This window comes from Fukomys damarensis, unplaced genomic scaffold, assembly GCF_012274545.1.
Source record: "Fukomys damarensis isolate Sample0158 unplaced genomic scaffold, DMR_v1.0_HiC HiC_scaffold_36, whole genome shotgun sequence".
In the NCBI taxonomy this organism is placed as follows: Eukaryota; Metazoa; Chordata; class Mammalia; order Rodentia; family Bathyergidae; genus Fukomys; species Fukomys damarensis.
The window spans coordinates 48,851,194-48,863,105 of NW_022900948.1; the positions used below are offsets into that span (position 1 = coordinate 48,851,194).

General features: G+C 60.6%; 3 protein-coding genes across 3 annotated transcripts in view; all 3 read right to left on the reverse strand.

Moving 5' to 3' along the window:
• The window catches only part of Lcn10 (lipocalin 10), a 6,098-nt gene extending 4,122 nt beyond the window's left edge, over positions 1 to 1,976 (reverse strand). The window contains exons 1-4 of the mRNA XM_010608966.1: positions 1,869 to 1,976; positions 852 to 991; positions 407 to 477; positions 47 to 219 (exon numbers count right to left, since the gene is read on the reverse strand). Coding sequence (XP_010607268.1) covers positions 47 to 219; positions 407 to 477; positions 852 to 991; positions 1,869 to 1,976 — 492 coding nt within the window. The remainder of the gene's footprint in view (positions 1 to 46; positions 220 to 406; positions 478 to 851; positions 992 to 1,868) is intronic.
• A 1,016-nt stretch (positions 1,977 to 2,992) lies between these two features.
• Lcn6 (lipocalin 6) lies at positions 2,993 to 6,188 on the reverse strand. The gene is made up of 6 exons (XM_033759281.1): positions 6,099 to 6,188; positions 5,769 to 5,908; positions 4,323 to 4,393; positions 3,782 to 3,892; positions 3,546 to 3,647; positions 2,993 to 3,164 (listed from the first exon to the last, which is right to left on the reverse strand). The coding sequence occupies exons 1-6, from the start codon at positions 6,186 to 6,188 to the stop codon at positions 3,091 to 3,093; spliced, it is 588 nt and encodes a 195-aa protein (XP_033615172.1). The 3' UTR covers positions 2,993 to 3,090.
• A 3,544-nt stretch (positions 6,189 to 9,732) lies between these two features.
• LOC117284352 (epididymal-specific lipocalin-5-like) overlaps positions 9,733 to 11,912 on the reverse strand; it is a 5,242-nt gene continuing 3,062 nt past the window's right edge. The window contains exons 4-5 of the mRNA XM_033759250.1: positions 10,219 to 10,315; positions 9,733 to 10,127 (exon numbers count right to left, since the gene is read on the reverse strand). Of these exons, the coding sequence (XP_033615141.1) occupies positions 10,109 to 10,127; positions 10,219 to 10,315 (116 nt within the window). The 3' untranslated portion in view covers positions 9,733 to 10,108. The remainder of the gene's footprint in view (positions 10,128 to 10,218; positions 10,316 to 11,912) is intronic.

Consider the following 11,912-nt stretch of genomic DNA (forward strand, 5'->3'; position numbering starts at 1 on the left):
CTGTGTAGTCGGTGGACAGCACGTGGAAGCCCAGCACTCCCCTCACTGCAAGGGAGCCACAGGCCGCCTTGGCTTGACACAGGCCCTGCTGCCTGGCCCAGCACCGCACCCCGGGGCTCCCGGCCGGCCCAGTCCCAGAGCCCTCGCGGCCCAGGCGGAGGAGCACCAGGCCGTAGCTGTAGTCGGTGGACAGCACGTGGAAGCCCAGCACTCCCCTCACTGCAAGGGAGCCACAGGCCGCCTTGGCTTGACACAGGCCCTGCTGCCTGGCCCAGCACCGCACCCAGGGTCTCCCGGCCGGCCAAGTCACCCAGAGCCTGACGCCCGACCCCGTGTCCACCCTGCCCACCATCCGCTCCGGGACACCCTGTCCAGTTCCCCGTGTCCCCACCCGGGCCCCACCTACGGGTGTTCCTGAACACGGCCTTCTTCTTGTCTTTCCGCAGGCTCACCTCCTGGGACTGGCAGCCCCGAGACCTGGGGAGGGGGGTGTGAGCTCAAGGTCGGGGAGCCCCTGCCCCCTGTCCCCGCGGACCAAGTCCGCCGCCCTCAGCTCCCTGGGGCCTGGGGCCCAGGACAGGGCTGTGGGTGGGAGTGGGGGCGCAGGTTTGGATCTGGAGGCTCTGCTGTCCAGAGTGTCCAGTGTGGACAGGGCCTGCCTGCAGCCGGGAGGAGACACACAGGACCCAGCTTCCGCTGGACTCCCCTGGCTGCTGGCACCTCTCCCAAACCCGTCCTTTGGTTTCAGAGTTGGCAGAGTTGGGCATCTTTGTGGACCCCTACACTGCCCACCCCTTCCCACCCCCAAACAGTCTGCACAGGGTGTCAGGGGCCACTCCGGCTCCCCTCACCGGCTGAAGGCAACGGTCACCAGCAGCCGGCCCGTTCTGTGCACCTGCACCACGGCTGCCCCCAGCTTCCTCTTGTCTCTGGCTGGCAGGAAGCCCGGGGCGTCGGTGGCGACAGCAAGAATGTACCAGAACCCTGAGAACTGCAGGCACAGGAGGCCAGGGTTAGAGCCTCCCTGTGGTGTGGTCCCTAGACTCCGGGCTGGAGGGCTCAGCACAGTGACCTTTCCCGAGGCCCAGCCCTCGGCCCTGCCCAGCCCCAGCTGCCCATGCCAGGCAGAGGAGAGGCTGGTGCCCAGCTGCTCAGGGACAAGGGCTGAGCCATGGGCACCAGCAGGTCAGAGCCCCCGCCCCCTCACAGGCCAGGTCCTCCACCGGGGCCTCCTGGGGCCCAGGGCCGCCCAGCCTCCCCTGACCTCTCGCCCCCTGGCGCTTCCTGCCACAGGCCCTAGAGCTCCAGGCTCTTGGGAGCGCTGACCCCTTGGCCACCCAGTGCCACTCCACCCAGAACCCTCTGCCCAGTGTGTTCTCACTCCCACTGCCCTGCTGGCCATGCCTGGCCCATCTTGTGGTCCCTGTCACTCCCGGCTGCAGCTCTCTGGGACCCTTACCCTGCCCTCCTCGGGCTCTCAGCCCCTTTGCCCTGCACCTCCTGGGCTCCCTGTGTGGGGACCATGGGGACAGAGCCCAGGAAGCAGCCCTGGACTGGCCGGAGCCCCTGCCCTGCCCTCCCGCTGGACACATCTGCCAGCCCTGCCCGTGGCATGCTGGCCCCTTGCAGCCCTGCACCTGGCTGGATGCCAGTGCCCACATGGCTCACCTTGCCCCATCAGCCCCTTTGCCCTGCACCTCCTGGGCTCCCTGTGTGGGGACCATGGGGACAGAGCCCAGGAAGCAGCCCTGGACTGGCCGGAGCCCCTGCCCTGCCCTCCCGCTGGACACATCTGCCAGCCCTGCCCGTGGCATGCTGGCCCCTTGCAGCCCTGCACCTGGCTGGATGCCAGTGCCCACATGGCTCACCTTGCCCCAGTTGAGGTTCTGGGACTCCTTGGAGGGGTGCTCCTGTAACTGGATCCCTGCGGCCAGGACCAGGGCCAGGGCCAGGGCCAGGCTGGGCAGCAGCCTCATCCTCGTTGCTCTCAGCCGAGCGAGGCCCAGGCTCTGTGTTTTCATCCTGTCCTACCTGCTGTGGGCGTCCATCCCACCCAGGGCACTGAGCCAGACTGGGTCACGGGGAGGACCCGCGGGGGGGTGGCAGGTGTGGCCTGGGTTCCGTGCCTATTCCAGCAGAGCTGGCCTGGCCATCGCTGGCTGCCATGGATGTGACCCATGTGGAGGCCCCAGAGACACCATTGTGTTCCCGGAGGCCCTGCTGAGACTCTGGTCCCCGTGCCCCTCAGTGCTGTGGGCCTGGGCTCACCCATGTCTCTTGTGTTGTCACAGCTCCAGGCCACCTCCCCTGGCAGCGGCACCCCTGCCTCTGTCCCAGCCCTCAGATGAGAAACAAAGGGCCGGGCATCCCTGGCACTGCACAACAGGTGTACTACGTGGGTGCCACCAGGGCCCTGGGTGCAGACTTTGGGGCTGTCTTCTTGAGGCCACCATGCCTGAGCAGGTACCAAGGGGCAGCACACCGTTGTGTGTGCGTGTGCTCACACAAGCAGGCAGGGCACACGTGTGCACACATGCATGCCCATCCTCACACCTAATGTGAGCTGCAGCTTGTCCCACCCACTTCCAGCCCAACTGTCCCCTTCTTGGGGCCAGGGGGACTCTCAGGCTCAGGCCCTTGGGTATCCCTGACCCCCAAGCCAGCAGCAGCCAGAGCCCAGGCAGAGGAGGCCAAGTTTGGGCACAGGCAGTTCCCTCATGCCTGGTAGTGTATGGTCCCCGTGATACCCAGCCATGGGCTCCAGTGGACACCAGGACTGGCCTCATGGTCCAGCACCAGCCCAGGGTGTGCCCTGCCCTGGGAACTCCTCCCCAACCCCATGATCAGCGAGTCCCTGAGGGAGGAGCAGCTCCACACCCAGACCCAGAGGGCTCTGGGGAGAGAGGCAGTTACAGAGAGTTCCTTTGTCCCAGACCTGGATCTAGGCTGATTTTGACCTCTGGGGATGTCCCTGACCCTCCCTGCATGGCCTTCCAGCTCCTCTGCATGCTCCAGCACATGCGGCAGGGCCCCAGTCTGGACACAGGGGCAGGTTTGCTGTGGAGTCTCTTTATTCCGAGCCCAGAGAGCCTACAAGAACAGCCAGCCCAACAGCAGCTCCTCAGCCAGTCCAGGATGCTGCTGCACTTTCGCCCCTGTGCTCACTGGAAAAAGGAGGCGCCCTGGGTGCCAGCTCCCCAGACAGACGTCCACCCCCACCCTGCCTCCTTCACAGCAGCCACCACCCCATGGGCTTGACTGAGGGACCCCCAGGTCACCAGCCTCCCCCCCAGGGAACCAGGATGGTGCAGAAGGGGGTTCACCTGCAGGATCCTGTGTGCGCAGGTGACTGGAAGGGAAGGGGGTGGCCCTGAGGACAGCGCTACGGGGCCCCAGCGCCCACCCTGCCCACCGGCCCACCTGATGGGGCCGGCCCTGCAGGCCTGACTGTGGGTGGGGTGGTTGATGCCAGGAAGTGGCCCCACCAGCCCCATCACAGCCCTGGACATCAGAGCCACCTGGCCCCTGCCCCCGTGGGCACTCACAGTCCCTCTGTAGCTGGGCCCGCTGCTGGGACCAGAAGCCCAGGCCACTGCTCCACTTGGTGAAGAGCCGCATGGCTTCCTCGCTGGCCGTCTCTGTCCGACCTGGGGCAGGAGAGGCTCTGAGAGCCTGAGCAGGTGGAGAGGGCCCTGCCTGGGGACAGTGTCTGGAACCTTCTGGGGGTGCCCTAGCACAGCGAGCCTAGGGGGGCAGGGAGAAGCCCGTGTCCAGCACTCACTGTACAGAGCTACGGTGTTGAAGTCCTCCTCCCCAAACTCGAGCTGGGTGAAGACGATGGCGTAGTCTCTGAAGTTGGTGCCCAGAACCCGGTACTCCAGCACTCCCAGAGCTGGAAATCAGATGCCCCAGGCAGGGCCCAGCCTCTGTGACACCCTGGCCCTGGAACTAGGCCACCATGGACAAAGGGCAGACTTGGGGACACCCAAGACAAGGGGGTTACCCATCTGACCCCGGGTCCTCTGCGCACCAGTCGCGGCTCGGCCTTGAGTGACAGGCTTAGCTGGGCCTCTCTCATCCTACCTGGCCCTTGCACCCAGAGATGGGCTGGGACCTCGGCTGGGCCCCCAGGACATCTGGGCTGGCCTGGGGGTCATAAGGCCCAGGGACCTCTCCCACCCTCAGGAGGGGCACTGAGACTGCTGAAGTCGGACCCTATAGCTCAGGCCTCAGGCCAGCTCTGGCCCTGCAGCCAGGACCATAGGATGCCACCGGGCTGACCCCACCAAGGCCCCCGCCAGCACCAGTGCCCTGGTACTCACAGGGGTTCTGGAACACCCATCCCGAGTCCTGCCTCTGCAGCTCCACCACACTTTGGCTGCAGCCCTCTGGCCTAAAACGAGAGGGCCCGCACCACCAGCTCAGAGCCAGCCACCAGGGCACATGGGTGCTGGGAGTTCACACCTGGCCAGCAGCCAGTGCCCAGGTCCCCAGAAACTCCACTCTGGGGACACATCTGGAGGGACCGGAGAAGCCACAGCAGCTTCCTCAGCTCCCAGGGACTCAGGATGCCAAATCGGGGTGAGCAGAGCACAGAGGCCACCTGAGGCGCACAGGGAAGTTAGGCCCCAGGCATGCCTAAAGCCCTCAGCCCTGGGAGGGCCTTGTCTAGAACACAGAGGGGCACATCTTAAAGAAAATGAGTAAAACAGACAAAAGGGACAGAACAGAGATGCCAGAGAGAAAGTCAAGTCAGTGGGAAAGACACAACTCAACAAACTAGGTTGGGCCATCACTCGGTCATGAGTGCTAATCACACTTTTCCCCAGCTTCGTCAAAGACACTGCACCACTTGCTCAAGATTGAGTTTTGAGATCTGCCAAAGAACTTCCTATTAAAGGTTAACAAACAAAATCCAAGCCAAATCAACCACCAGTTGCCTCACCTGCCCCGTGAGTCCCAGCCCCGGCCCTGCCTGCCTGCAGCCCTGGGCTCTCAGGTGCCAAGCGTCCAGTTTGGGTGCCGGATTCCAGCAGCCCCACCAAACTCACCCAGCCCTTGCTTCTGAGCCAACCCAAGGGCACCTGTGGCCCCACTTTGGTAGAAGCCACTGATGGGGAAGCCCCACCTGCACCCACACCTACAAGGCCTGGCCAGGTCGACGGAGCTGCTTAGGGTGCCTGGGGAGGAGGGTGGCACTGGGGGAAGGGGACAGTGCTCCTTTCCAGCCCCACATCTGCTGTGGTGGCCCAAGACTCCCTGCACAGCCCCTCATCTGGTGGGAAACGCTGGCTGGGCCTCCCAGCCCATGACAGGGCCCTGGCCCTCTCCCATGGAAAGGGATGCTGGTGCCAATGCCACTAGTCCCCCACTGCTGCCCCTGGCACTCTGGGGCACATCGGTGGCCAGCTGAGCCCACGCAGCCAGTGTGGCACACAGCCTTGGCGGTCTCTTCTCGTGGAGTCCAGGGCCTGTGGGTCCACATGCAAGGCCCACTTGAGCCCATCCCTCAGAAAGGACTCAGAGGGAAGGGGCCCCAGCAGGGACAGATGCCCCAGCTGACCAAGAACCAGGAAGCAGCGAGCCTGGCGCCCAGCAACACAGATGCAGAGGTGGGCAGCGGCAGGGATCGCAGGGCAGAGCCAGGGAGAAGAAATGTAGGGACACAGGTCAGGAGCAGAAGCAGGGCCCACAGGGCCTTGGGCTGAGTGGGTGGCGTGGCCCAAGAGGAAACCTGTGCCAGGCGTAGGCGGGAGCTGCCCACTTACCCACGCCAAGAGGACAGCAGCTTGAGCGTTCTGTCTGGTGTGAGCGTCACCACCACACCCTCCACACTCCTTGTGTCCTTCTCCAGCACAAAGCCCTTCTCACGGGAGGCCACAGCAAGGATGTACCAGGGTCCCAGCAGCTGCGTGGAGGCCAGCAGCAGAGAAGTCCTAGCTGTGTTGCCCAGGGCATCCTTGCTGTTGGGGAGTCCCAGGCCCCTTGTGCAGCCTGGGCCCCACCCCCATGCTGATCTGGCTTGGCCCTGGGGGACCCAGGAGCTGAGGGGCCTCGCACCCCAGGGCCACCCTGCTACAGGGTGGGGAGGGCAGTACCTGCTGGGGTTCCAGGCTCCCCAGCCACACTGCCTGAGCCCCGGGCATGGACACCAAAGCCAGGAGAGTGGTTAGCTCGGCCAGCCCCATCCTGCCAGAGGTCCAGGAGCCACTCGCCATGGCAAGGACCTGCCCTGCTCTAGCCAGGAACTGTTTATATGGCTCTGTCCACCTCCACGTGGGTGGCCCTGACCACAGACACCGGCCTGGCCACTCTTCGTGCAGGGTGAAATGACCCACAAGGCCCTCATTATGCACAGTGGCCCCATGCCCAGTCCACTCCACAGCAGGGCTGGGAAGAGCCCTGGGGATGCGCAGAGCCCCGCCAGGAGACCAGGCAGGCTCATGAGCTCTCTTTACCCACCCCAAGTCCCAGAATGGGTATTTTACACCCAGCCACCACAGTCCCCTTCCCGGGCTGGTGCTGTCCCCGCTGGGCCTGGGAAGTCCCTGGACACTGCAGAGTCAAGCCAGGGGCAAGGCCAAGTCCGCAGCCAGGTGCAGGCTGGTTGGGAACACGGGGCCATCCAGGAACCGCGGCCCACAGGTCTTCGTTCCCATCGCTGGACACGCGCACGGCCGATCCCCACGCCCACTGGGCCTCCCACCGTTCTCAGCCTGCCGTGACCCCACAGCTGGGCCCTGGCGGGGTCGTCCCGTTCCTTCTGCCCCCATGGACCTGCCCACTCTCCAACCAGCTCCAGCCCTGCAGCCCAGCTCTCCCCAAGTCCTGGCCTGTCTGTGCCCCCCAGTCCCCCAAGAACCGCCTGCACCCTGCGCCTCCCAACCCAGGTCATGGGAGCCCCTGTCAGGGAGCCTGGCGGGGTCTGAGCCCGGGAAGCTGAGGGAGGGGCTGGGGTCTGTAGCTCCTTCCCAGGCCTCAGCCCGCCCTGACCACCCACTGGGCTTCATCATCAGCAAGGACCCATGGAGCAAGGGAGGAGGCTGGGGCTTTGTGGCCCACAGGAGGCTGCCTGCACACCTTGTAGGCCACCCTGACCCCAACCCAGCCCACTTCTGGCTGCAGCAACAAGCAAGGCTGTGGCCTAGTCTGTGAGGGCCATGGCCAAGGGCAAGGGAACAGAACCAAGGGGCAGGTGGATCTCAGATCCGGAGGGTGGGACAGCAGGGGCCCAGACTCACCAAGACCTCACCCACCAGCCTGTAGAGGACTGAGAGGCTGGCTCTCAGCAGAGCCACCTCAAGCCCAGAGTCGGGTGCCCAGGAGTGGGGACACAGGACTCTAGGGGGAAAAGCCAGGCTACCAGCTGGAAGCTGCAAGGGGCATCACCAGGTGCCCTTGTGAAGCAGGGACCCCGAGGTGGAGGAGAAAGCACTGGGGCCCTGGACGTGCGGGGGCCGACTTGGTCAGGGCAAGTTCAGCTCCCTCCGGGCCCTAAGGCAGGGCAACTGTAGAAGTCAGACTGCAGCCGCAGTCACTGATCCAGTCCTGGCCAACTCGGCCCAACTGTTCCCGGGATCGATGGCCTCCTGGACTGTCACCAGAGCCGGCATCAGGCTTCCCTGGTGTCTGACGAATGCAGCCTCCTCTGGGTCCCACTGTGGGTAGCCAGGTGGCCTCCACGGTCAGCAGGTTGTCCTTGGCTGTCTGCTGCCAGTTGCTGGTCTGAGCTCAGCCTCTATGGCCAGCTCCAGCCGGATCCAGTCTCTCCGGGTCCTGTATGTGTCTGCTCCACCACGGGTTCCAAAGCTGCAGTGATCCCAGGAGCAGCCTGGCTCCTGCTCCACCCTGTCCCTGTGAGCAGCCTCTCCACTCCTGTTCCCCCAGCTGAAGCCCTGCCCTCCCTGCAGGCATCCTCTTAGGGCCCCAGCTGGTGAGACCTCCTTCCCTGGGGTCTCTGAGGCCCTGGTTGTCCTCATCCTGGCAAAGCACCTAGGGGCCTTGGGCTCCTCCTCAAGAAGCTGGGGTGGGATGGGACAAGCCCTGCCCTCAGTGGCAACGACTCCCGGCTGCAGCAGTCGCTCTGTCTCCATGGCTACTCACAACACCAGCCGTCTTGCATCCGTCCACCTTGAATGACCACACCGTCTGCACCTAGCCAGAGCAGGGTCCTCTCACTCTCCCTTAGGAACGCACACCAGCTGCTGGATGGGCTTCCTGTCCCCCTGGCCTCATCCATGTGGTGGCCACGTGCTGTTCTTGGGGTGTCAGGCAGCCACCACCCTTCCAGCACAGGTGGCGGGGTGCGGAGAGGCTGCACACCTCTGAGGAAGCAGTGTGCACCGCCACCTGTCCAGGGGACTCCCGCTGCTTCTGGGGCCAGCCAGGGGAACTGAGGACAGAGAGACACCATCCAGGGCCATGGCTCTACCCCCAGTGCTGTGGGCCGGAGCTTGCACCCCAGAATTCACACTGAAGCCCTCACCCCAGCAGGAAGGTATGACAGGTAGAGGCTGAGGCCTAATGAGAACAGATAAGCAGGGTCTCATCTCCCACCAAAAGGGACAGACAACCCTATCACCAAAACACCATCCATTAAAGAAAATTTACAACCAACCACAGTGTCACACGTCTATGATACCAGCACTCTGGGAGGCTGAGGCAGGAGGCTCACAAGTTTAAGCCCACCCTGCTTAGCTTAGCAACTTGACAAGAGCCTGTCTCAAAAAACACACAAATAAATAAGGCTGGGATGCAGGTTGGCATGAAGGTCCTGGTTCAATAAGAAAGAAAAGGAAAGTTTATATCTACACATTAATGGATGCATATAAATTCAGAATCATAAACCACAAGTTAGGCTGGGCATGGTGGCACACACCTATGATCCCAGCACTCAGGAGGCTGAGGCAGGAGGATTGCTGTGAGTTTGAGACCAGCCTGGACTACTTAATGAGTTCCAGGTCAGTCCCAACTACATAGTGAGACCCTGTCTCCCCCCACCAAAAAAAAAAAACATAAACTACAAGCTGCCAATCCTGTTCATGAAGTGAAAAAAGAAGTCATCTTTATCATTTCTTAGCTTCTACAAAAAGAAACAAAATAAGAATTTAAAACACTTTGGCTGATAAAAATGGCCCCACTCCAAAAAAAGAGGAAAACTGTAGCAAGACTCCAAATGGAGTTAAATACACAAAGGCGAATATTTAAGGGTATTAAAAGAAAATCTTGAATGAGGAGTGTTTTAAAGGTGGCAGAAGAAACAAACAAATAGGAAAAAGTGAAATGAGTTGATGTGCTCAGAAAGAACTAAGTACTGGACATTAAGGTAAAGGACACTCTGGGGTCCCTAGGTAAGAGACCAAGGTCAGCTCAAGGTGAGAGATATGAGCCCGACACAGGCAGAGCGGGCGGGACACCCTGGAGCAGGGCTCATGGCCCTGACCACAAGGGAGGCGGAGTGATGCAGAGGGATGAGGACAAGGAGGCCAGCGTACGTGAGGAGGCCGTTTGTGCAGATTCACACTTATCATCACCTCTCATTAGCAGGGAGCAGCATGCCCACAAAATGACCACTTATCAGGCTGCAGAGAAAGTGTCTGCACACTTGTTAAAGCAGAAATTCCCCGACCGACCTTCAAATTGGAGGCTGCCGATGGTTGTGTGGACACCCCAGAGCAGGCACGGGGTTCCGCGAGGCAGGACCAGAGCCTGACTGCAGCGGGGGTGGCTGTGTCCACTGCGGCACGATGGGCCCGGGAGGTCGAGGACATTCACAGCGGGCTTGTCCCTCCCTCATCTCTGCCACCTCAGGGTGAGCGTCCCAGCCGCTTCTCCAGCACGGGGGCAGGGGCAGCAGGAGCAGAGAGGGGACCGTGGGTGACACTGAGATGCCTCCTGTTGGAGCAGCCCGGAGAGTGACCGCAGCAATCTGAAAGATGCTGGGAGGACACTGGGGCAGGCTGTCGCTGTCCTTCCTCAGGGGGCCACGGGGGAACACAGGGCAATGGAAGGGTCTTAACAGCTTCCCCAGGAAGGGGAAGGCAGGTGCTTTTCAGCTGCCTCAACTCCACTGCCGTCCCGCTGTCCATGTCCACACCCTGCCATCAGGCTACAAGCTGCAGCAGTCACTGTGGGGAGACCAGGGAGCTGTGCCAAAGCCACACAGCCACATCCCTATGATCCAACACCCCCGCCTCCGGAGCTTTCATGCTACATTACCTGTCTGAGGAAACCCACAGGAGACACCTTCCGACCCACAGAGAAGCAGCAACAGGGACTGCGTCCCATCTCGTCAGCTGGAGCAGCCTATGCCGCCCTGGGGAGTAGGGAGGTGGTGAGAGCACAAGGAGGGCGGACAGGGGATCAAGGTGCCAAGGCACAGAAAGTGGGTAAGACGGACAGCCAAACAACAGCATGCATGCTTCTGCTTAGTTCTGCAGAAAGAAGCGCAGCAAGGCTGAGTGGGAGTCTTCAGGGCTCCCTGGAGGGGGTGGGCCTGGCATGGGATGGAGAGCGACTCCTCTGAGGCCATCTAATGGCTGGGGTGCTGAAGATAAAACAAAGGTGTCCCTAGCATGGACTACAATCACCATACAAATACACGGTAGAGCCCAGTAAAGGAGACAGGAACTTTCCAGAGGTGTTTTTCTCTGTATCTTCATGGAGAACAAAGGAACTGAAGGCAGCTCAAGGCTGCAGCTGGCAGGTGGGTTCCACTGCGCTGGGAAGTGGTACCGGACCTGCTGGGAATGTGCTCTGGGACCATAGGTGTCTGTGTGGAAAAGCAGGCCATAAACCAGAAATCCAGAAAGGGGAATGGAAGTGGACCTGTCGTGGTGGACAGGACTCGCAGGAGTCCCCATGAGCTCTGGTTCTGGTACCGATGGGAGCAAGGGAAGGATGGGAGGGAGAGAGCCGGCCAGGCCCGTGTCACTGAGAAGGGTTAGGCATGACTTCTCCCTGATAAAGGAAAGCCCGGCACACCTGGCTTGGGTTCTTGACACCATTCCATGTGAAAAGGAACCGGGACTCCTGGCAGAAATTATTCTCACACTGTGTCACAGAAAACAGAGAAGAGCTGGGGATCAGTTTTGTGCCAGAGTAAAATGTGCTCCAGAAATCAGGGTAGTGTGGCCAAAAATGTGGTGACAAAGGGGCTAAAATTCTCAGCCCTCAGACTTCTCTACTGACAGACACTGCCCACCCTCATATCCCGCAGAATCGTGTGGCCCTGCACTGACAATAACTAGAAACAGCACATAAAAACAAGCACAAAATCACTCTCCTTCCAATGAACGAATGCCCCACCTTTCCAGAAAAAGTGGAAATGTACAGAAATCCTTAGCTAAGTCTGAAGGGCCTTTCATGAGACCTCAGTGAGGACACTACTGTTTACTCCTTTGGTGTACCACTTTAGAAATGCTAAGTGCATTCCTGAAAGACCAAAAGGCCGACATCCCAGGAGAAATGTTCCCACCCCATGGCCTCTGGGAGGCTCTCAGCCCTTCTCTTCCCCCTTCAGACTGGGACTATGCCATGGCTTTGTCCTCAGCTTCGTGGACACCTTTTCCTTGTCATCTGTTAGTAAGTTCATCTTTTCAATGTTCACTTCATTCATTGTGCTTTTCAGTTCTACAATTTCCGTTTATATTTCCCATTTCTTTGCTGAATTTCCCTATCTGTTCAAAGTTTGCTAAGGGAGATGCTTTTCCATGTCTTCCATCCTTATAAAAATGCCAATCTCTCACTTTGACTACATTTTCTCTCTTGGAAACTCACCCACGATCCCACTTGACAGTGAACCCTGATATGAATAAACTTGTGCCTTATAGAATCCTTGGCTACTGGTAAATTCTTTTAACACCTGTGTCACTGGCCCTCCATCTGGCATAGCAAAAAAAAAAAAAAAAAAA

What these genes read in the sequence shown, in the direction of transcription:
- Lcn6 (XM_033759281.1), bottom strand. Translation starts at nt 6,188, where the DNA reads ATGGGGCTGGCCGAGCTAACCACTCTCCTGGCTTTGGTGTCCATGCCC. An exon ending in CTGCTGTCCTCTTGGCGTGG is followed by an intron (nt 4,394 to 5,768) that starts GTAAGTGGGCAG and finishes CTCTCGTTTTAG; the next exon opens with GCCAGAGGGCTGCAGCCAAA. An exon ending in GGCCCAGCTACAGAGGGACT is followed by an intron (nt 3,165 to 3,545) that starts GTGAGTGCCCAC and finishes TCCTTTTTCCAG; the next exon opens with TGAGCACAGGGGCGAAAGTG.